Source organism: Bos taurus, chromosome 26, assembly GCF_002263795.3.
Source record: "Bos taurus isolate L1 Dominette 01449 registration number 42190680 breed Hereford chromosome 26, ARS-UCD2.0, whole genome shotgun sequence".
NCBI classification, from domain to species: Eukaryota; Metazoa; Chordata; class Mammalia; order Artiodactyla; family Bovidae; genus Bos; species Bos taurus.
The window spans coordinates 36,483,297-36,504,830 of NC_037353.1; the positions used below are offsets into that span (position 1 = coordinate 36,483,297).

A 21,534-nucleotide genomic window follows, 5' to 3' on the forward strand; every position below is an offset into this window, starting at 1 on the left:
AAATTTGGACACACAGACTCCAGGGTGTGCACACACAGAGTAAGGACACAGCAAGAAGGAAAGGTATTTACAAGCCAAGGAGAGACGCCTCCAGAGAAACCAAACCTGTTGACACCTTGACATTGGACTTCCAGCCTTCAACACTGCGGGAAGGACTGCGTTGGCCAAAAAGTTTGTTCAGGTTCCCTACTCAATACATTTCTGTTGTCTTACCCGCTGAGTCTACGGTACTTTGTTAAGGCTGCCCCAGCAAATGAACAAAGGCATGACGCTGCACTCTGGGCGACAGGGTGATATGCATACGCACCTACTAGGAAGCCTAGGCTCCGAGATGAAATTCCTGTGTTTTGGTACCTGTTTTACCCTGAAAGCTTCCATTTCCAATAGGCTTTGACTACACAGTTGAAAATGCGTTCTGGCATGCTGGATTGTATGGCAGCCTTAACAGAGTCCTCCCCAATTCTGAATTCTGAATTCAAGCACTCTCCTGGATGAAGGGCTTTGAAAACGCTCTACAAGCAGTTATTTCCAAAAGCGTTTTTACAACAAAAGCCTATTTCCTCCCGGGGCTACCGTGGGTGGATTCTGGCACCTGAAGCCGGGAAGATTAAGTCCCAGGAGGTCACTGTCAGTCTCCACGCTGTGAGTAGCTGGGCCCATCACACAGGCCCTGGGGCCACTTGGCAGTCTGATCCCGAGCTCTGTCACCAGGCTGCTGGGGGAACCCAGGGGCCGCAGTGGGTGGGGGGCCCTGAGGTTTCCTGCTTCTGCTAAGGGAAGACCACCCCCACCTTTCCAACTCCCCGCAGCTCATTTCTCCCAGGACATAAACTCCGTCTGAGCAGGAGAGCATTCTGCAAAGGAAACTCCAGGTGCAGCAAAAATTTGGATTTTTTCTTTTTTTATGACACATGAAACAACAGTGGGTGCTAGAAAACACTGTGTATTACACAGAAATGACGGCAGCCTCACAGAAACCATAAACCAAGCACCACAAATAACATACCGCACCAAGACTGTTTTCTTAAACAGAAGGCCCGGGAAATGGCACCCAGAAGTCACATTTATCTAGATTCAGCACATGTGCTGAGGGCTCAGTGCTGATCCGTCTGGTACTGGCCTCATGATCCCAGTGGGTCCCAGCCCTTCCTAAAACTCCCCCAGCCTCAAAGTCCACGCAGGAGAAACCCAACTGCAGTTTGGTCTAAACACTTCTATCCAATCTGGTTGCAGAGTAAAAGTCTTTTGATGTGTCACTTATCTGGGATGCTGGCTGGGTGAAATTATCACTCAGAGGGGCTGAGGCCTCAGAGGAGGTCCGAAGGCCGCAGTCACCTGCGGGTCCCTGAATGATGAGAAGCAGGTCAAATACTTCTGTTAACACCGCTTAGGACTCTATCACGGGCCTCACTCTGAGGCGAGTGTGGCCTTGGGGGAGTTAAGCGTCACAAATTGGGCATGTGGTGGTCACAAGAGCCCCTTTTCGTTGCTCTTGCTGGCACAACTTAGAAAGATTTAGTCCAACGCACCCGTCTGCTCTTCCATCTCCTGATGTTCCTCACCACACACAAGAAACCCGAAAAGACTCTCACATACCGCCATCTCCCATATTAGCAGAAAGAGGGCTTTTGAAGCAGCCCTCATTTCCTGGGCGAGTGTGTATGCTCATTTGTGTCTGATTCTTTGCGACCCTGTGGACTGCAGATCGCCAGGCTCCTCTGTCTATGGGATTCTTCAGGCAGGAATACTGTATTCCAGGAATACAGGAATACTGAAGATCCTCCAGGGGGTCTTCCTGACCCAGGGATCGAACCTGAGTCTTCTGTGTCTCCCACACTGGCAGGTGGATTCTTTACCACTGAGCCGCCTGAGTGGTCCCCCACCAGGGGTGAGTATGTCCTGCTGGGGACATTTGCTAGGTGTGTGGGTCCACTTTTGGTTGTCACAGTTGGGGAAAGGGGCTCCCGGCATCTAGAAGGCAGAGGCCCGGGGTGTTGCTCAACAACCTACCAGGCATAGGGCAACCCCCACAACAGAGCATTACCAGGCCAACAGGTTAATAGGGCTGGAACTGAGTAAGCCTGACCTACAGAACTCTTCCGTTCACAGCCAAGAGGTCACTGAACAGCCTTTACGGAAGTTTCCACGACTGAATTTTTAGCCAGTTGGTCAGAAAAGCAGGTGGCCTGGAGACCCCTGAAGTTTGGCTGGCATCTGAAGTGGGCAGTCTTGTTGGGACCGTGCGCTTAACCTGTAGCATCTGTGCTAACTCAGGGGGCTAGCGTTGGAATTGAGTTGTACCGCAGGACACCAGTTGGCATCAGAATAAGCATCATTACCTTTCTTTATGCTGGTTTATGAACCAGTCTGGCACCTCAATCTGCCAGATGTTCAACAAGAATTTAGGGACTGATTTAGTCTCTACTGAATGAAAAATGTTATCCAGAAACAAAAAGGTAAAATGTTCTGATTTACGTATTGTACAGTATAGCCAGTTAAAAAGGCACAGAGGAGAAATAGGCTGCTGCTCAATTTCTCTTCTCCTGATCAAGCCTCTCTGTGTCTCAGGTCTATCATCTGAAAAACGGGAATCATAACAGTAGTAACCTCATGAAGTTACTATCAAAATTGAATGAGTTTATATACATACATATATATATATATGCACACATACATATTGTTGTTCAGCTGCTCAGTCATGTCCGACCATTTGTGACCCCACAGAATGCAGCATGTCAGGCTTCCTAGTCCTTTACCATCTCCTGGAGTTTGCTGAAACTCATGTCCATTGAATCAATAATTCCATCCAACTATGTCATCCTCAGTCACCCTCTTCTCCTCCTGCCCCCAATCTTTTCCAGCATCATATAGCATATAAATATATTTATTCAATGTGCTTAGAATAGTTCTTGACCCGCCGAGAGAACCATTTGCATATTTGCTTTATTAATACAAAACCATAAAAAGCAGAGGTGATGCAAGTTACCAAAGAAAATAGCTCTAGGATCTGTCATATGAATAGATTTTAATGTTTCCTAAAGTGGGGTTTGGGAACCACTTGCATATGGGACATTATTTAGTAGCATAAAAACATTTTTATTACTTTAATATATATAATGATTTTTTTAAATATAGAGAGCTATTGCATTGACTCTGGTTTCACAAATGTTATTAACGGTATACCTATTAATAGACATTGAGTTTAAAGATAAATATTAGGCAAATAAGAGTGCTGGTGGAATGCAGAAACAGGAAAGACTGCAAACTCTTGGTCTTTGAGGCTAAGAGGCAGGGTTAGCTCTCAAACACTATCTTTTTAGCAAATAAGAGTGCTTCCTTTTTACCAGCGTGTCACCTCTTCCCAGTGTCAGCACTAGTTAAGGAGATGTGGCGACGGCCTAGGGCAGACAGTCCTACTCTGACACCCAGGCTGGACCAAGACCTGACTACTGTCATAGCTCCAAGTTCACAGCCCCGAGAATCTGCTTTTAGGCAGTTCTCTCATGAGACTCCTGGGCATGGAGGGATGGAGCTTCAAACAGTTCTAATCCCAGGTCCTTTCTTTATTGCCTTGGGTTTCCTTTTCTTCTTGGCCGGCTGTCCATAGAATATTCCTTCCCTTCCCCTCCTTCCTTGGGACATCCTACAATGACCACATAGAGAAAGCAGCAGGGTATCATGAGGTTCAAACCCTTCTTACAAGTTAAGGAGGCAAAACCTAAAGGGCTCCATCTTTCCTCATCCATGTCCCCCTCACCCCCAGCCCAAACCAGAGAACAACCTTCCTGTATGGCTCCAAGATCCAGAGCTAAAGCTCATCAATCATGGCAACAGCGGCCACCTCCAAGTGCAGAGGGCTGGCTAGTCACGCTGAGCCCTCTGCTTAGTGGCACTGGTTCTCTAATCCTCACAACAAACCCCAGAGGTGGGTGATAACTTACAGAAGACATTTAGAGACAGTAAGAAATATGCCCCAGGGCAGAGAGCAATGGGAACTGACTAGGAATCTCACTCAAGTTCAACCAACTCCAAAGCTGGTGCTCCTCCCAGCAAAGCAACTCTTAGGCTGCCAACCACAGGCTGAAAAGGAGGCACCTGCAAGGCAGCTCTAACCACTGGCAAGCATGGCATGAGTCCAGGGGACAAGTCCGCCATGCAAGGGACCGAGTGTAGAATAAGCATCTCTCCCAGCAGTCAGCCTGTGCAAAACCCCACCACCCTGGCCTTGCTCTCCAGCGCCTCTTCTCCAGAAGATTAACGGGACGCCAAAGCACCCCATTGCTCTGCTAGCATAAATTGCAAGGAAAACATTTAGAATATTGATTAAGTGCTTCATGCTAGAAGATTTAAATTTACCTCCTGTATTTCCAGGATTAGCTGACATAATGGGGTCAGTCTGCTGGCACAAATGATTTACAGAACACCCACTGGCAGCTTTCCTTTTAAAACTCAACACTTAAAATTTTCACTGGTCACAGCCAGCAGAGTCCTGGGTATTTAGCAGGGTTGGATAATTGCCTTCTTGCCATATTGAGACTTTTGGGGTTTGGCCTGTCTGGGAAGAGCTTCAAAATCATTTCTGGTCTGGTCTGGCCCTATCCGGGCAGATGGACTTTGTTTAAGGTCTGATGAAGTACTGGGGCAATGGAAGGGTAAGGCATGCTGTTTTTCCAAGATGGAAGATCTTCTTTCAGATAGAGATTTTTGCAATATTCTAATATTCAATATTCAAACATTCTAATATGTATGAGTTAAAGAGGTTATATGCAGAGGTTAAAGACAGCCAAATTGCATCACCCCCTGCCCCTACTGGGCTTTCCTGGTGGCTCAGCTGGTAAAGAATCCACCTGCAATGTGGGAGACCTGGGTTTGATCCCTGGGTTGGGAAGATCCCCTGGAGAAGGGAATGGCTACCTGCTCCAGTATTTTGGCCTAGAGAATTCCATGGACTGTATAGTCCATGGGGTCACAAAGAGTTGGACATGACTGAGCGACTTTCATTTTCACTTTTCACTTTCCTGCCCCTACTACCAATCTGTAAATGTTGTGCTACAGCAAACAAGGGGCTTCCCTGGTGGCTCAGTGGTAAAGAATCCGCCTGCCCATGCAGGAGACGTGGGTTAGATCCCTGGGTTGGGAAGATTCCCGGGGGAAGGAAATGGCAACCCCTCCAGGGTTCTTGCCTGAAAATCCCATGGACAGAGGAACCTGGGCTGCAGTCCATGGGTTTGCAAAGAGTTGAACACAACTTAATGACTAAACAACAACATTCAAGCGCTCAGCATATTTCTATAAACTCCAAACTGTACTCGGCCAAGAGAAGGGACTGTGCTGAGCGGCCAGGCAGGTGCAGACCTAGCCTGAAATCAACTGAATCCAGGTGGTCTGCTCCAGAAAAAAAATGCCCACCTCAAAGTCTTTGCCCTCGTGGCCCACAGAGGGCCAGCACGGTCCTTCTCAGGGCTAGCACAGTCTGACTGCCAAAGAAAATGACACGATTGTTGAAGTGGGGAAGGGACAGCCAGGCTTTGCATTGCTGACTTTAGGAATAAGCATTCTTGCAAAAATTATTCATTTAGACCCTGCTCACATCTCCCTTCTGATTGAAAAAGTTGCTTTTATGAATCCTCCCCTAGAATGCTGCCTTAAAAGTCCCACTAGGATGAGGGGAGGGGACTTAAACCCAAGATGCACAACTGCTGTCCCTCCATGTCTCACTCACAGATATGTTTTTCTGGTTCATAAAAACAAACTGACTTTGGACGTCACTAGCCGTGTTCCCAAGAGTCCCCACCAAGTGCCCACAACCACCTGACCTCCATCCTGCAGCTTTGGCTCTGAGGGTGTGTCCCCACCTATCAGATTTTCTTCTCTCAATCACACATCACATCCCCTTCCAAGAAAAGGGACAGAGGCAGTGAAGATTTCTCAAGGATCCTCAGCACTAGTCCCAAGGCTATATCCCCCAATCTGTACAGTCTTATTTGATCGTTGTAAGCTAGGGCCGAAAAAAAGGCTACTTTAAGAGGTTGTCACTTTAAGCCACCAGAGTTAAGTGATGTTCAACAATGCAAAGTAGAGATTTTTTTCTAACACCTACACTTCCAAAAGATATTTACTTTAAATAAGTGACAAGTACAGTCCATTTGATTTAAATATGCTGAGCTTTTTCCAGCACCCAGGCCACTCAAATGCACAGAAGATGAAATAATTGGTAGGATTTTTAATGTTTCTTTATCATGTGACCACTTTGTACAAGTCAAAGGGATATGCCAACAATAGCAGAGCCTGTGTCACGCTTGTTACTAATATGCCTGCCAATTAATCCTGACATGGGAGCTTGGCTGGTTACCCAAAACCTGGTATTTTATCACCTCAGGGGGTTAGCTCTTGGATGTTTCTATGACATTTTATACTAATCAATCAATTTTGCTTTTTTTAAAGCTGAGCCTTTCATAGGAACTGCAGATGAGCCCTATGCACACCACACCCAAAGCTACTCTTTTCCTCAAACAGAATTGTGTTTGGTTTGTTGATAATTACACTTTGAAACCGACTTTTGAAAATGTTTATTCTTATTTCTTCCCTTCCAAGGGGGAAATCTATCTCAAATGTTAAGACAGAAACCCAAGTCCCTCCGAGTTTTCTCATATTATTGTATATTTAAAAATATTACAAGAGGGTGCTTCTCAAGGGAAGTGAACTTTAAAGCTGCCAAAGATAGTTGACTTTCTCCAAATCTGTTACCAATGGATCCCAAGCTGGTTTAAGTCAGTTCTATTCTGAGTAATGACACATGCACTGGGACAAACGCCATGCTAAGATATTTCTAGGACCCCCTGGCAAATGGTAATTTGTCTGAAGACAGCCAGGCAGGCAAAGGAAGGACAGATGGGAAGAATGAGTCTCCTGGGAGCCCTATGTTGAAGCAGGAGTCCTAAATCAACGCCAGGGACCACGTTCTCATGGGCTAAGTCCCATTTCTCATCAGTCACTCATCCCTCCCGATCCTCTGGCTTCCACTGATTCTTTCAACCATTCTTAATGTAGGTCATTTTAAAGAGATCATCAAGCTGCAAGAAGTTTCACTGGCAAACTTTGTCTTTCCTTTATACTCTCTCTCCTGGGATTTAGTCTTGAAACATCCCTGCCTAAAGCATGAGCTTTCTGTTTTTTCCATCATTCGAACTGCTGCCTTCAGGAAGCACTGGGACACATGGGTCTGTCAAATCCAGCTTCTCCTTTCCTTTTTTTCTATCCTCCCTACCCTGCTATAGCTTTATGGAGGTATAACTGACAAATAAAAATTGTATTGACTTCAGGCATACAACTTGATGTTTCAATATATGTGTATATTGGGGGCTTCCTTGGTGGCTCAGATGATAAAGAATCTGCCTGCAATGCAAAAGACCTAGGTATGATAGTTGGGCCTGGAAGATCTCCTGGAGAAGGGAATGGCTACCCACTCCAGTATTCTTGCCTGGAGAATCACATGGGCAGAGAAGTTTGGTGGGCTACAGTCCATAGGGTCCCAAAGAGTCAGACACAAATGAGCAACTAACACTTTCACTTTCATACACTGTGAAAGGCTTACAGCAGTCAAGCTGAGTAACATATTATTACACACCTGACATAGTTAGCAGTTTTGGGCGTGGGGCGGGGTAAGAACAACTAACATGTATTCTCTAAGCAATTTCAAGCATGTAATATGGCATTGCTAAGTACTGTCGCCATGCTATATATATCCAGATCTTGTTCATCTTGCATGTCTGAAAGTTTGTACCCTATAACCAGCATCTTCCCATTTTCCCCACTCTTAGCCCCTGGTAACCACCATTCTAGTCTCTGCTTTAAACAGTTCAACTTTTTTAGATTCCACATATAAATGAGATCATGAACCTAGAGGACATTATGCTAAGTGAAATAAGCCAGACACAGACAAATACTGCATGACCTCTTTTTCTATTTTTTACTTTTTCCTCTCTATCCAGTCCTAATTCAAAGAAAGAGCCCAGGTCATGGAGCAAGGTGAACGTGCACTGGCCTCGGAGTCAGACATCTTAGCCCCACCAAAGAATTACTGTGGGATCTCAGTTAAGTTCCTAGCATGTCCCTGCCTCAGTTGCCTCATTTGTAAAAGAGAAGGATGACTACCATACCTGACTGTGGGATGCTGTGAGGACTAAAAAGCACAATGCATGTGAAATGTTTCACAAAATGAAACTCACTCTACAACTGTTAGTGCTAACTCACGCCACCGTTCCCCAGTGTAACACCCCAAGCAAAGCACAATGCCACCATCCATCTCTTGCAAAGGGACTAAATGGCCAGCTGACTTGGGATTAAGCATCACATGTGACATTCTGGAACATTTACTCTACCCCAGGCAATGAAAAATTACCACCATTTAATCCTCTCAATCTAGCAGCTAGGAAGTCTGACTCTTTGCAACCTCGTGGACTGCAGCTGGCCAGGTTCCTCTGTGCATGGGATTTCTCAGGCAAGAATACTGGAGTGGGTTACCATTTCCTTCTCCAAAGAAGTCCTAGCATTTTGTAGATGAGGAAGTGGAGGCTTGGAGAGGTCACAGCGTTGGTGAGGATGAGAGTGTGGGTCTGCACACATGCTTGACTGCAAAACCCAAGCCCTCACCCCTTGCCTCACATGTGCAAAAATGAGCTCTGATAGGGAGTCATCTTAGGAGGTAAGGTGAGGTTTCGTGGAACCCTTAAGAGCTCCCTAGAAGTAAAATGCTGTTTAGCTCCCAGGTGGGTGGATTGTGCGTGTGTCATCAGGAAGAGAGGTATACCTGTCCCCCCGCTTCCTCTGTATTCCCCCGTCTCCACTGCCCCACTCTGCTGAGAAGTTAAATGGCAATCCTGAGAGAAACATCATGCTTTAATTGTACTTTGTCCCTCTGTTTATGAGGCAGAGTCCCTACCACTAATATAGGAGAAGGAAAGGCTATTTCTTGGGAATAGATCTCATGGATCCCCTGACGTTGTCAGGGAAACCCTGCCTTGGTATAGGGTTCCCCTTACAGGAGAGATGGTCGAGCAGATCTAGATGGAGGTAAATACTGGTGGCCAGACCAAGCACCACACCCCAAAAGGCAAAGGACAGATGACCTGGTGGGGTGGGGGCGGGCAGGGAGATGCAGAGAAGAACACCTCCTCATGGCTGGCAGACTGCTCTCCCATGGGGAAAAACTGATTTCAAGGAGCTTCCAAAATGACTATTCTTCTGAGATGCCACCTATTCACAGAGTCTGAACTTCCAAAGACACTGACCAGCTGCATCTTGCCTACTATTTGTACATTCACAGAGGACAGAATTTCAGTTTTGAATGCCCACCTCCATGAAGTTTCCAGAACACCAAAGGAGGTTAATAAGCAGGCTGGACACTGCCTCTGCCGTCAAGCTCCATGTACTTAGACATGAGCAGAGAAGAACCTGTTTCTGCTGCAGCCAGAGCTTTGCCTCTTCCTGTGGTCAGGAACCACCTCTGGCCACTGTTATCACCTCATTATAACAGGGTCCTGTCCTCATCTGGCCACCAGTCTTTATTGATGCTGGAGTCTGAGCGGACCCGATAAGAACTGAAGGCTGACCTAGGAGGAAGCAGGACACTGAGGCTTGGCCACAGAGAAAGAAGAGACTGCTCTGTGGTGCTACATCTGCTTCTAGACACATCTCTAACCAGCTGGTGACTTGGTGCAAGCGGCTTCCCCTCCCTGAACTGCAGGGCTCTGCTGCAGGGTGGTTAGATGCCGCAGTATTCCCCAAGCCTCCTCCTACTTCTGGAATTTTATGCATGGTGCTTTGAAGATGGGGACAGCTCAGGAAATGCTTTAGAAGTATGAAGAACATCTGGTTGACCCTGGATGCCTTCCCACCCATCTTCTCCTTAGTCTTCTGTGTGAGTGCGTTTGAGAGTGTGATGTTGGTAGGGACCCAGGAGGACGAGAACAGAAACATAGCTCAGCTGAATGGCAGGTGGGATATCTAAGAAGAAGAGGGCAGTGTTGGGGCAAGAAGATAGCAAGCAAAGCAGAAGGAGAAAAACTGCCCCCGGGACCTCACTGGTGGTCCAGTGATTATGAATCTGCCTTCCAATGCAGGGGACGCAGGTTTGATCCCTGACCCATTTCAGGAAATGAAAATCCCACATGCAGCAGGGCAACTCAGCCTGAGGACTGCACTAGAGAGAAGAACTAGCAAGGAGCCTGAGTGCCACAACGAAGGATCCCATGTGCCACAACTAAGACCCAGCATAGCCAAATAAGTGAATAAATAGTGTAAAACAGAAAAAAAGAAAAACTGCCCCCATACTTCTAGGGAACAGACGAGGCGGTGAGTCGAGAAGGTATTCGCAGAGAAGTTTCTGGTAAGTGTTCTGGTGAGGGGGATCTCGGTGGGGCCCCGGGCGGGGGTGGTGGAGAGGTGGGAGGACATGTTTCTGTGACAAGGCTGAAGGGACAGCACTGTGCTTGGCACATGTCCCTTCCCCTAGCATGGCAGGAGGCAGCAGTCGCCATGTGGTCAACACTGCCTCTCACATCCAGGAGGAACCGTGGAAAGAACACAAGCCTCTGGATTCCAGGGCCGGTTCCATGACTTGCCAGCTCTGTGGGCTCGAGCCGAAGTGTCCCCTCACTGAGCCCCACATCCTCTGATGAAAGAACAGGGTGGACAACGCTGCAGTAAGAGCACAATCATACCATCCCTCCCCCAGCCCCCAGGAGGCTAGTATCCGAGGAGGTGAGGTGTGTGGAAATCCTTGGCGAGGATATGAAGAGGTTCCCAAATAGCTGAATACTCATTATGATGAAAAAAATAAAAAGGCAGAATAGGCACTCTGCTTTGACTAAAGTCAGGAAATGACCATTCGTAGGTCACTGTGGTCCTGGCCCTTAGAGATCTGCCTCAACCCCAAAGAAGCCTCTGGGCCATTTTCACTGGATTCTGTTCACGCGAGGGGCTTTCAGTGCAGTGTTTCACAGCAACTCAAACGAAAGAGTATCTTCTTGTGCTTCCTGAAGAATGAAGCTGTCCAGGATGCTACATTTGCCTTAATACTTCACTAATAACACTGTCTCTGGTATAGCTTTAGACACAGTTAAATACTCCACATTGAGTCTAAATGCTAGTGATGGAGACAGAGCCAAGGGCTCCCAAGACAATCCTCTGAATGGGAGAAAATATTTGCCAAGTGATATGACTGATAAGGGATTAATATCCAGCACATATAAACAGTTCATACAACATAACATCAAAGAAATAAACAACCCAATTAACAAATGGGCAGAAGAACTGAATACACATTTTTCCAAAGAGGAAATGCAGATAAAAACCACAAGGAGATATCATCTCACACCTGTCAGCATGGCTATCATCAACAAGGACACGGACAACATGTGGAGGATGTGGGAAAAGGGGATTCTTGAGTACTGCTGCTGGGAATGTAAGTCCGTATGGCCACTGTGGAAAACAGTATGGGAGGTTTCTCAAAAAAAACTAAAGACAGAGCTATCACATGAGTCTGCAGTTCCACTCCTGGGTATATATACAAGGAAAACAAAATGCTAATTTGAAAAGATACCTGCACCCCAATGTTCACAGAAGCATTGTTTACAGTAGCCAAGACACGAAAGCAGACTAAGTGTCCATCAACAGATGAATGGATAAAGAAGATACACCCACACACAACGGACAACTACTCAGCCATTAAAAAGAATGGAACTTTGCCATTTGCAGCAACACGGATGACCCTGGAAGGCATTATACTAAGTGAAATAAGTCAGACAGAAGAAGACAAATACTGTATACCACTTATATGTGGAATCTAAAAGATACAATAAATTTGTGAATATAACAAAAACAAAGCAGACTCATGGACAGAAAGAATAAACTAGAGGTTATAAGTAGAGAGAAGGGTTGGGGGGGGGCAATACAGGAGTGGGAGGCACAAACTGCTGGGTAGAAGATAGGTTCAAGGATGTATTATACAACACAGGGAATATAGACACTATTCTGTAATAGCTGTAAATGGAGAGTAACCTTTAACAGTTGTATAAAATTAAAAAAAATTCTTTTTAGAAAGCCAAGAGTTCCTTCTTCCTTTTCTGTATGCTGCTGCTTTGGACAGAACACTGAAAAGCATACTAAATAAACAAATAGCCAGCTCAAATCTACCACTTCGCAAACAGAAAGCTTAAGGATTCATCTGCCCAAGCCCCTCATTTTACTGCTTGGACCAAAGGCCCACGCCTCGTAAATGGCAGAGTTGGTCCCAGAGGCCATCTGTCTCTCCACTCTACAGTACATCATGATCTTCACCTCTTGTGGTTAAAATGCACTTTTAAGATTTAAACCTGAGCAGCATTCTATCTCTTTCCAACCATCTCTCAACGCATTTCAGAAAACGAGTCTGCGTCCCCACCCAGAAGACCGAGCCGACGGAGAGTTCGGGCCTCTTCTCTTACCTGTAAGTTTGCACAAGGTGGTAAAACATGAGTGGGGATTTCATTCTCAGAGCCTGCTGGCCCCAGGGGCTTGTTCTTGACCCGGAAGGCTGTGGTGGTGGTGGCAGTGGTGGTCTGAACTGGGAGGGCTGGCTGCCACACAGTCACATCCGAGCCATTGCCAAAGGCTTGAATTGCATTTTCTGCAGTAAAACAGGAGGAAATCCAATTTCAAAGTCAAGCGGCAAATGTAACAGACAGGATACGTGAAGCCAGAGAGGCACACTAGAAATTCTGATGAGAGCACTGGACTTCTCTAAGCAAAACCCATCCATCCATCCACCCCCTACACACTGAGAGCCAGCCATGGGTCAGGTGCTCTAAAATCAATTCACTCATTAAACCCTGAACTGGACACTTAGCTATGCTCTGTAAGTGCAACAAATATTTACCATGTCCCTCTTCAGGTACCAAGTACTGAATAAGATCCTTTCCCTGAAACATCCATCAGTCAAGTCTTTTGAAACGTGACTCAAAATAGCCTCAGATCTGCTATTTGGGATCATAATCACTGTTCCATCTTTCAAAAAAATGCTTGTGTCAAAATTTTATACTAAAGGCAAGCTAATTAGTAAGTACCACATCCCTAATTATGAGACTGGGGTGACTCAGTAGCATTCATACGAATTCAGCAGGCAGTGAAATCAAACAGCAAAAAAAAAAAAAAAGTGATCTGCTACCAAAGAGCACCTACTATGAGCTCGGCATTGCTCAAAGTATAAACACAACCGATTTCTTTAAAAGAAAAATATATCCCAAACCTCATCAATAATATATCATGAAAATGTAAGCAAGATTATTTTTTTCCTTTCTGCTCCCAGTCTTCTGAACAAAATCTGCATAATTAGGAAGGTGCAGTCCCTGCTTAAATGAAAAGTTTAAAATGTAAAACTTTAAAAGCTTATTACAATTTCATGGGATTAGATTGTTTTTTATGGCAAGAGTAAATTGGTTGTGTGTTGTTCCCCTCCCCGAGATGAATAAAAAACAGGTTTTAATCAGGTCCTCAGGGATTTGGCCTGGATTTAGGAATTTTTTTTTTATTTCATATTCATTGTATAAGAAATCAAACTCTTCCATTTGGGACCTGAATGTGCAAATTGTTAATATATGACTCTTAGCTGGCATTTTTCGATATACGAGACAGAATAATTTAAGCCTAATCTTCCTCTCAGAAGTGACATTTTGTTCTAAAATTGTTATCCTTGAAGTTCAGCAAATTGGAAGCTTGTTTTTGAAAACTTTACATTTTTTAGTCTGTAGGAAACAGCTTCAAATTAATATCAATGCTTCTTGAGCTCCCGGCTGGGTTACAGAGCTTAACGGGTGGGTGGAGGGTAAAGAAGGTGGTACTTGGGCAACCAGTTTCCTTCAATGACCCCGGACTACAACAATAAAACAAAACCTTCCTTTGTCCCGTTAAGGCACGTAGATTCAGGAGACCCACGTCATTTGTTGGAACTGTGATTTCCAGCATGTTTGCCTTGTCATTTGGGAAGACTGTCCACTTGCTCACTCAGTCATTCAGGTGTCAATGGAATACCTACTAAGTGCCAGGCACCGTTCTGTGCTGAGAATCAGCAGGGGACGAACGACACCAACACGACAGAGAAGTCCCTGTCCTCCTGGAGGCTATATTCTGGTTGAGGAGGCAAACAGAGGAAGTATACAATACACTGTTGCTGTTCAGTTGCTAAGTCATGTCTGACTCCTTGCGACCCTATGAACTGTAGCCTGCCAGGCTTCTCTGTCTATGCGGTTCTCCAGGTAAGACTACTGGAGTGGGTTGCCATTCCCTTCTTCAGGGGACCTTCCCTTCCCAGGGACTGAACTCGGGTCTCCTGCACTGCAGACAGGTTCTTTTACCCTCTGAGCCACCAGGGAAGCAATAGATTGGCGTCATGCTTGTGCTAGGGGAATTAGAGAGGTCTGGTTAATTTGAAGGGATGGGGAACTGGGTTATTACATCTGGGTTGAAACCTACAAATTCCAATTCCTTCTACCCTAGGGCCTGTTGCAAGAGGCTGAATTTAGTCTTTGTCTTTGGTAGGCTGTGCTCCATCTAATCAAAGTATAAATGGAACGACTATGAAAAATTCTGGCTGGCTTTGGTCCTCATTGAAGACCAAATGTGTTTATGTTTATTAAAAAATCATTAGCATTAAGATGCCATTCTTCCCTTCACCAAAATATTATTAAGCAGGGACCACTTTAATTTCTCTCTGAGGCAGTGGTTTTCCAGCCCAAGTGAGTATAATCTTTTTTTTCTCACACTGACCTCTGTTGTCATTGCTTTATCTTCATTAAAACCTGGATTCTGCCAGAAGAGTGTGCAGGACGTGAAAAAGAGGGTACACACACACACACACAAACACACACACACATGATTTATTTCAGTCAAGACCAAAGAAGAGGCTTAAGGTATAGTTCCATGATATAGTGCCCAATGTTATTCTGGCAAATGTCTCCACACTTTAGACTGGTTTGAAATTTCACTTCAGCATCCAAAAGCTTGTTTTCATTTTAAGATGATCAAAGCATTTGGTTATAGCCAAGTACCCACTGAGTGAATCTCTTAGATTTCTCTTTTCAACAAAAGAAACAATGAGGAGGTTTTTGAAGTATCACTTAATAACTTTCCTGTGTACAAGCAGTAAAAAGTTTGCTAATTCTTTAAAAATCAGTCAGAGTACCATGGAGAAATTGTCACCTAAGGGCACAGTGCTCAGAGGTAGGTGAACCTTGGCCCACGCTTCCCACTGGGAAGTTCTACCTGGTCCTTGATGTTCAGGCTTGTGTTTTTATCCACCAGCCCCTCAATCTCAGGCCTGATGCAGAAGCCCATGGGGTGCAGGGGCTGCAGAGGAAGGAACTGGGTGGGGCTTTGGATCCTATCTCTGGCGTGGCTGGTCTAGGTGAATACCAGCCGCTTATTCCACTGTGACATGGAGATACTATTAAGTGCATCTCCTAGGATTCTTGTGCAGGTTATAGTCAATGAGACAATGTATTGGGCTGGCTAAAAAGTTTGATCAAGTTTTCCCTAACATCTTACGTGAAAACCCGAACAAGCTTTTTGGCCAACCGGATATAAGTTACACTCCTCCTAAAAGGGAGTTTGCACACAGAGGAGGCAGCCGATAAATGAATGGTGGCTGCTGCAAGACACGAATGAGGTATTCGGCTGGATCTTTGCCTGGGGCGCACACATCTCGGTGGATAGGAGGGAGACCTGGCACAGTGCTTCGAAGTTCATTTGATGAGGCTCATCGTTCACACTCGTACATTTCTCTCTATCCCTCTTCCCCTGGGAAACGTGTTTCCAAATTGCCTAAAGGACCCTGCAATAATAATGGTACTGTTTCCAAGCAGAAACCTCCCCCCGACTCCCACCCCCAGCTCATCTCATCTCCGGAGGTATTCGAAGCTCCTGGCTGCATCACCAGCCCATTCCACTCAAGAACTGCTGCTTCTCCTCTGAGCCAACCCTGAACATCCAGGGGGCTATTGATGTTAACATTCTAATTTTTCTCACAGAGCCCTTGGAGGCCTACCCTCATCTAACTTGCCCGAGTCTTTCACATTGTGTATGCTGCCCAGGTTTTAAAAACCTCTGGAACTGATGTGGGGCTGGTTGCCAAGATCAACGTTTCATCTGTGGGTGGAAGTGTTCCTCCCCACACGCTGTGCCCTTGGCTATTGAGTCTTTCGCTTCCTGGGGCCTCTGGACTCGCCACCTTGGCAGCACCCCGTTCATCACTTGCTCTGGTCCTGCTGCAACATGCAGTGTGGCTAAAAGGATCTGGATTCACCATGAGCGATCAGGGAAAAAAAAAAGAGAGATACACACACACAGACGAGGCGGACATAGGAAACACAAAAGTACAGTTTGAACTTAGGGGAAAACGTTTGTGTGGCTGTTGTCTATTTTTTCAAACTCACTAAGACATGTGTTGTCCTTGAAGAAATTCAGAAATTTCAAGCATTCCTCCAGGTCGTTTCCGCTGTTGTTGCAGTCACACCAGGGGGCCACGCTGAGGCTACTGGAGTCTATGTAGTTGGGGGTCATGACTGTACCTAAAAGAGTAAAAACAAGGCGTTTTATTCTTGTGTGATGATATAAACTTTCCTATAGCCTGAAAAGAAACAAATGTTCCTCTGACTACGGATGCGCCGTGGATAACACCGTGGATAATTACAAACACTGTGTTTGCTGAGTGGGAAATTATGTTAAGCAGTGCATTTTCTCGGCAATTTATCTTGAGCACATAAAATAATTTACACATTTACTTAAAAAATTCTAACAGAACTCCTTGAGCTGCGCTTAGGGTATTTTTCTCTGCACAAATGGTATGGATGTCATGGAGCAGGAGAGAATTAACTTAGAATGCATGAATTGCCAAATCCCTTGCATTTTCTTGAAAACATCATTAATCTTCACAAATAGATAGAGCTGGTTTTACATATCTTAAAAGGCCTTTTAGGACTTTGCCATCTACTTCCTTCGGAAGCAAATGGCTCCTTCAGAGTAACCCAGGGAAGCTTAGAAGCTTTCCTTATGGGTTACCCCATGTTCTAGATGTATTCAAGGACGCCTCTGCTCGCTAGACTCTCAACAGATTTAAACAAGGTCTTCCAAGTTGTGATGGAATTGGAAACAAACAGTGGAAATTTCCTAAGCCAGTGGCTCCTCCAGTATTGTCTTAATAGTCCTCAAAAATCCTCAAAGAAATGCTGGGTGGTCTCTTGCCCACATCTTCCTGTGTATCCATTGTTCTTCTGATGAGTTCTGTATTGGTGCAAATAAACAATGCACTTACACTTAACACAACCCAAATGTCTTCTCCCAGGTGGCTCACACCAGGCAATGCCTACTCATGCCAAGAAGCCTTCTGTTTTTATATATTTATTGGAAGTAAGAAGTAATAGGCAGTCCAGTGAGCCACAGGATATATTTGGTTCAGAAACAGAAAAAAAAAAAAAGAATTCTTTTTAAGCTCTTATGGATCAAGGAAATATCTTCTTTGCTGTACATTCCTTACTGACTTGAACTAAACAATGTCCCATTCTACCTTGGGAGGAAAACTTCGACCCACAGCAAAGAGAAGCTTGTACCTTTAGGTGAGAAAGAACAGGCACCCCCAACACTGAAGGAAGAGGTTAGAGTATGTCTGCTAAGCACCCACTGTATGTCTGGCTCCAGAATGGATCCCTGACATTTGGAAAAGGTAGGAACTAGCTTTGTCTTCAGAGATCTTAGAACCCAATGACCAGAGTGGAGGGAAAGATCTGGACCCAAGAGAGAAATAAATTTTGGCTCACAGAATGCACTGTTTCAACTAGTTCTTCCCTTAAGTGATTTCATTATCCTCAGGTATGTAATAGTTTGTTGAGCTTGAACCCACATGGAGTTTTCAATGAGCATGTGCACCTCGAATGTGCAGACTAAGGTATTAACAGTGATTATATCTGCGAGTGGAGCTAGAGATCTTTTAACACTGTGGGTTTTTTTGCATTTTAAAAAACCCTTTACAATGAACACGACTTAATTCATTGTTATTTCTTAAACATGTAATTCTATCATTGATAAATAATCCTTACTAGGGACTACTTTATTTAAGAGAAGGAAAAACTGAATGCAAATTTGGAGGAGTGAGTTCCCTGGCCGCCCAGTGGTTAAGACTCCAGGCTTCCACTGCAGGATGGTCATGGGTTTGATCCCTGGTCAGAGAACTAAGAAGCCGCATGCCAGTCCTGCCAGTCTCACAGCATGGCCAAATAAAAAAATAAATAAAAATGGAGGGCTGACTTAAGGAAGACAAGTTCATGGGACCTATCAGTGTGAATGGTCAGTCGCTGGTGAAAGGTATTACCCAAGACAGCACAGGTATCCTTGCAAATAAAATTGGGCTAGTGTACAGCACCTGCATATCCCAGCATTCAGTATGGCCAGTGATTTTCCCGGTGACTCTTGCTGAAGACATGCTGGCGACAAAGACTTTGGTTTGTGCTGTCACTCTTGATAGGACGTTCTTCTGCCCAGGGACTAGTGTGATAGTGGCAGGAGCTGGCGCCCTGGCTGAGCCATCAGGCTTCTGACAACTGTGATTTCCCTCATCCTTCCCCAGCTTTCACTACGTGTTCCTTCTCACACGACAGTCATGAGGGAGCCCTGCCTCCAAGGCTTCCCACAGCCCCGGTACCAGGAGCCTCATCCTTTTCTCCTGCTGCCCTGTTTATTTCTGGGCACGAACCTGCCTCACTCCTGTCCTCTCCCAACTCACCAGTGCCTTGCCTAATTGCACTGCTCTCCTGAATGCCAAGAACCTCAGGTTTTAAAAGACAGAACAAGACTACTTCTGCTATGTTTGTTCTCAGGGAAAAAATATTAGGGAAACCTCCCCCCGCCACCAGGAGCTGAATTACCCAGATTATTAATGGCAAGCAGAACACCAAGTCTTTAGGGATTTTCCTTCCAGAGGGCCATTTCAGGGAAACAGCCTTTCTGACTTCCCCAGACTGCATGACTTCCAAGCTCCCCCTCTCCAAAGTTACGTACTTCACTTGGTTTGACTTGCTCTCCTCCTCCATAACCATGCTTTCCCTGCTTACTTCTGTTCTGTGCAGTCAGTTCTTCAACTGAGATGCGTCCCCGGTCTTCACACTTGCTGCCTCCCTGCTCTTTAATAATCCCTGCCTTTGTGCATTCATTATTCTTCTACCCCACTTTTTTAGAGACAAGTCCTAAAGAACTGAACATCAAAACGCCAGCACAGAGGGTTCCGGGGAGATTTTTACAACCACAGAGGCTACAGGCTACAATGGAAGGACTCTGGGTATTTGTGAACCAGCATTTTCTCCCATCCCATGTCTCCCCATCTTACCAATAAGCCCCGAGTAGGCGAGGAGGCAGTCAGCGTAATTTTCCTTTAGACAGCTGCTGACAGACCTTGACTCTGGCTGGCAGTTGGTGAAAAAATCGGCCAGGCGAGATCTGCAACAGAAGAAAGTTGGGGGAGGGGGGAGGATGTGTTTCAAAATAGCCCAAGCTTCTGCACAGACATAATTTTTCCTTATTCCTTTCTCGATAGGCCTTTTTCAACATCCCCAAATACAGAGAGTGTAGACTCTTAAAAGGTTAGCATCTTCTCTTATATACAAGCCCCCGGCCATCCCCTCGCCCACCTTTTTTGCAGAGAAGTCTTCAGGGCCTGCAACTGGAGAAATCTTGACGCTTTGAAGTTTCCCTTCAATATTTATTTCTGACTAGACTTATTTGCATCTTTAGGAAATATGCTTCTGCACACACTCACCGGAGATCCACAGTGGGAAAATATTTACTTTATACAGAAACATGTCCCTGGCATCCAAATAGGATCCTACAGCCCATCTGCTCCCGTAATTCCTAGTGGCTTTAAAAATATGCGTATCTGGTCTTCTAAGTCATCTCTCATCTACCACCCCAGGGAGGGCAGTAGTATATTCCAGCCAAGGGATGCTGAGGGGGAGGTTCGCCTTTCCAGCACTGCAGGGAAAGGCAAAAGGAACCGGGTGACACTGGCTCAGGATGCGACTGGCTGTAGGGGGTCCCCTGGTCGAAGTGCAGCATCTGTCTGCAGTTCGGGAAGCCTCCACGGGCCAGCGCAGTCCACCCAGAAGCCCTGGGTGGTGGTGAAGTTGCCGAAGTACAAAGGGGCTGCAGACATCACTGGTCTGCAGAGGAAAGGGGCTCTTTGTGGCCAACCGGCTGTTTTTCAGTCTGAAGAGGATATTGTTGGAGAAATTCTAAATGAGAACTGGGCCATCTCTGAGGTCATCCGAGCAGACAACAGCTCTATTTCTATGTGAGGAACACAACAGACTTCAAGAGAAGCTAAATTATCTGGCGATTACAGGAGACAATGGATGGCTGTCTTAGCTTCTTCTCTTTAGCGCACTCGAGTTGGCAGCCAACATACCCAGGGCTGTTTTTACCTCTTTCCACCCAAGAAATTGTATTTACTTAGCATCTCTAATGGTATAAACAGGGTTGCCTGGGTGGGGCTGAGCAAGGTAGAATGTGTGGAGATCACAGGGGTTTGTAAAGGGTCTGTAGGAAGCATATTCTGGGCCCTTTTCCTACAATTTGAACTGGAAGAAGATTAAAAGGCCTGATGAAATGATCTGTGTGCACAGCACATTGGAAAGGCTGCACAGTGTTCCTATGGGATTGGTCTCTCCTTGAACCCATGTAAACAAGGCGTGTCTGAGCTTTCCTATCTGCACCGATCTGTACACTCCGTATGTCGTGTGCCTGGTTCCATAACTGTGACTCCCCGGGGCAGGTGCTGGAGTTCTGTTTTATTTTCTTTGCACAGCACCTGACACTCCTCAGAATGCTTCCCAAGCGGGGCCATGTGGTGCAGTTAAGTGGCTTGGCAAAAATCCTCCAAATGAGGCTGGTGCATGCGTCTGTGTGTGTGTGTGTGTGTGTGCCCGCATCCCTCCCACAGTCTGAGCCTAGCTGGTGTTTTCTGACTCTAATTGAACACACCGAAGGGCGTAAAACCTGGCCATTTTCTGTAGCCTGGTTAAAGGATTTATCTTTCAGAAGAAATCCCTAAAGGTGACTCAGACTTACTCAACTGGCACCAATGGCATCCATCTTGGATCGAGTGTCAATTTCAGAAGAGTTTTCCTGGTCATGAAAGTTAATGATCTCATGGCACTGGGCTTCTAACTTTGCAGAGGCCAACTGTGTGGTTCAGGCAGCTGGGACTCCAGCTCTGCACACAAGCTGATCAGCTCCCTGACCTGGCAGCCCCGTGCTCCCAGCTGCCCCCCAGAGAGGGATGAAAGGTCGCACTGTCTCCAAGCCTCCTGCTTCTCGTAGTCTCTCGAGCAGACTATTAACTGAACAGCACCGAGACTCGGATTACTATCCTCCAGCGGGAGGCTAATGCCACCAGACTCATTTTGCTTAACAACCTCAGAATTGACTCACAATTGGACTCTGGAATGAAAGGCTAAT

The 21,534-nt window shown here is 45.7% G+C and overlaps 1 protein-coding gene across 5 annotated transcripts in view; it reads right to left on the bottom strand.

Moving 5' to 3' along the window:
- GFRA1 (GDNF family receptor alpha 1) overlaps positions 1-21,534 on the bottom strand; it is a 231,529-nt gene that overhangs the window by 18,309 nt on the left and 191,686 nt on the right. For all 5 annotated transcript variants that reach the window (XM_059881912.1, XM_059881913.1, XM_010820040.4 and 2 more), the window contains 3 exons: positions 19,409-19,518; positions 16,467-16,601; positions 12,486-12,667 (listed from right to left, as the gene is read on the bottom strand). In XM_059881912.1, the coding sequence (XP_059737895.1) occupies positions 12,486-12,667; positions 16,467-16,601; positions 19,409-19,518 (427 nt within the window). The remainder of the gene's footprint in view (positions 1-12,485; positions 12,668-16,466; positions 16,602-19,408; positions 19,519-21,534) is intronic.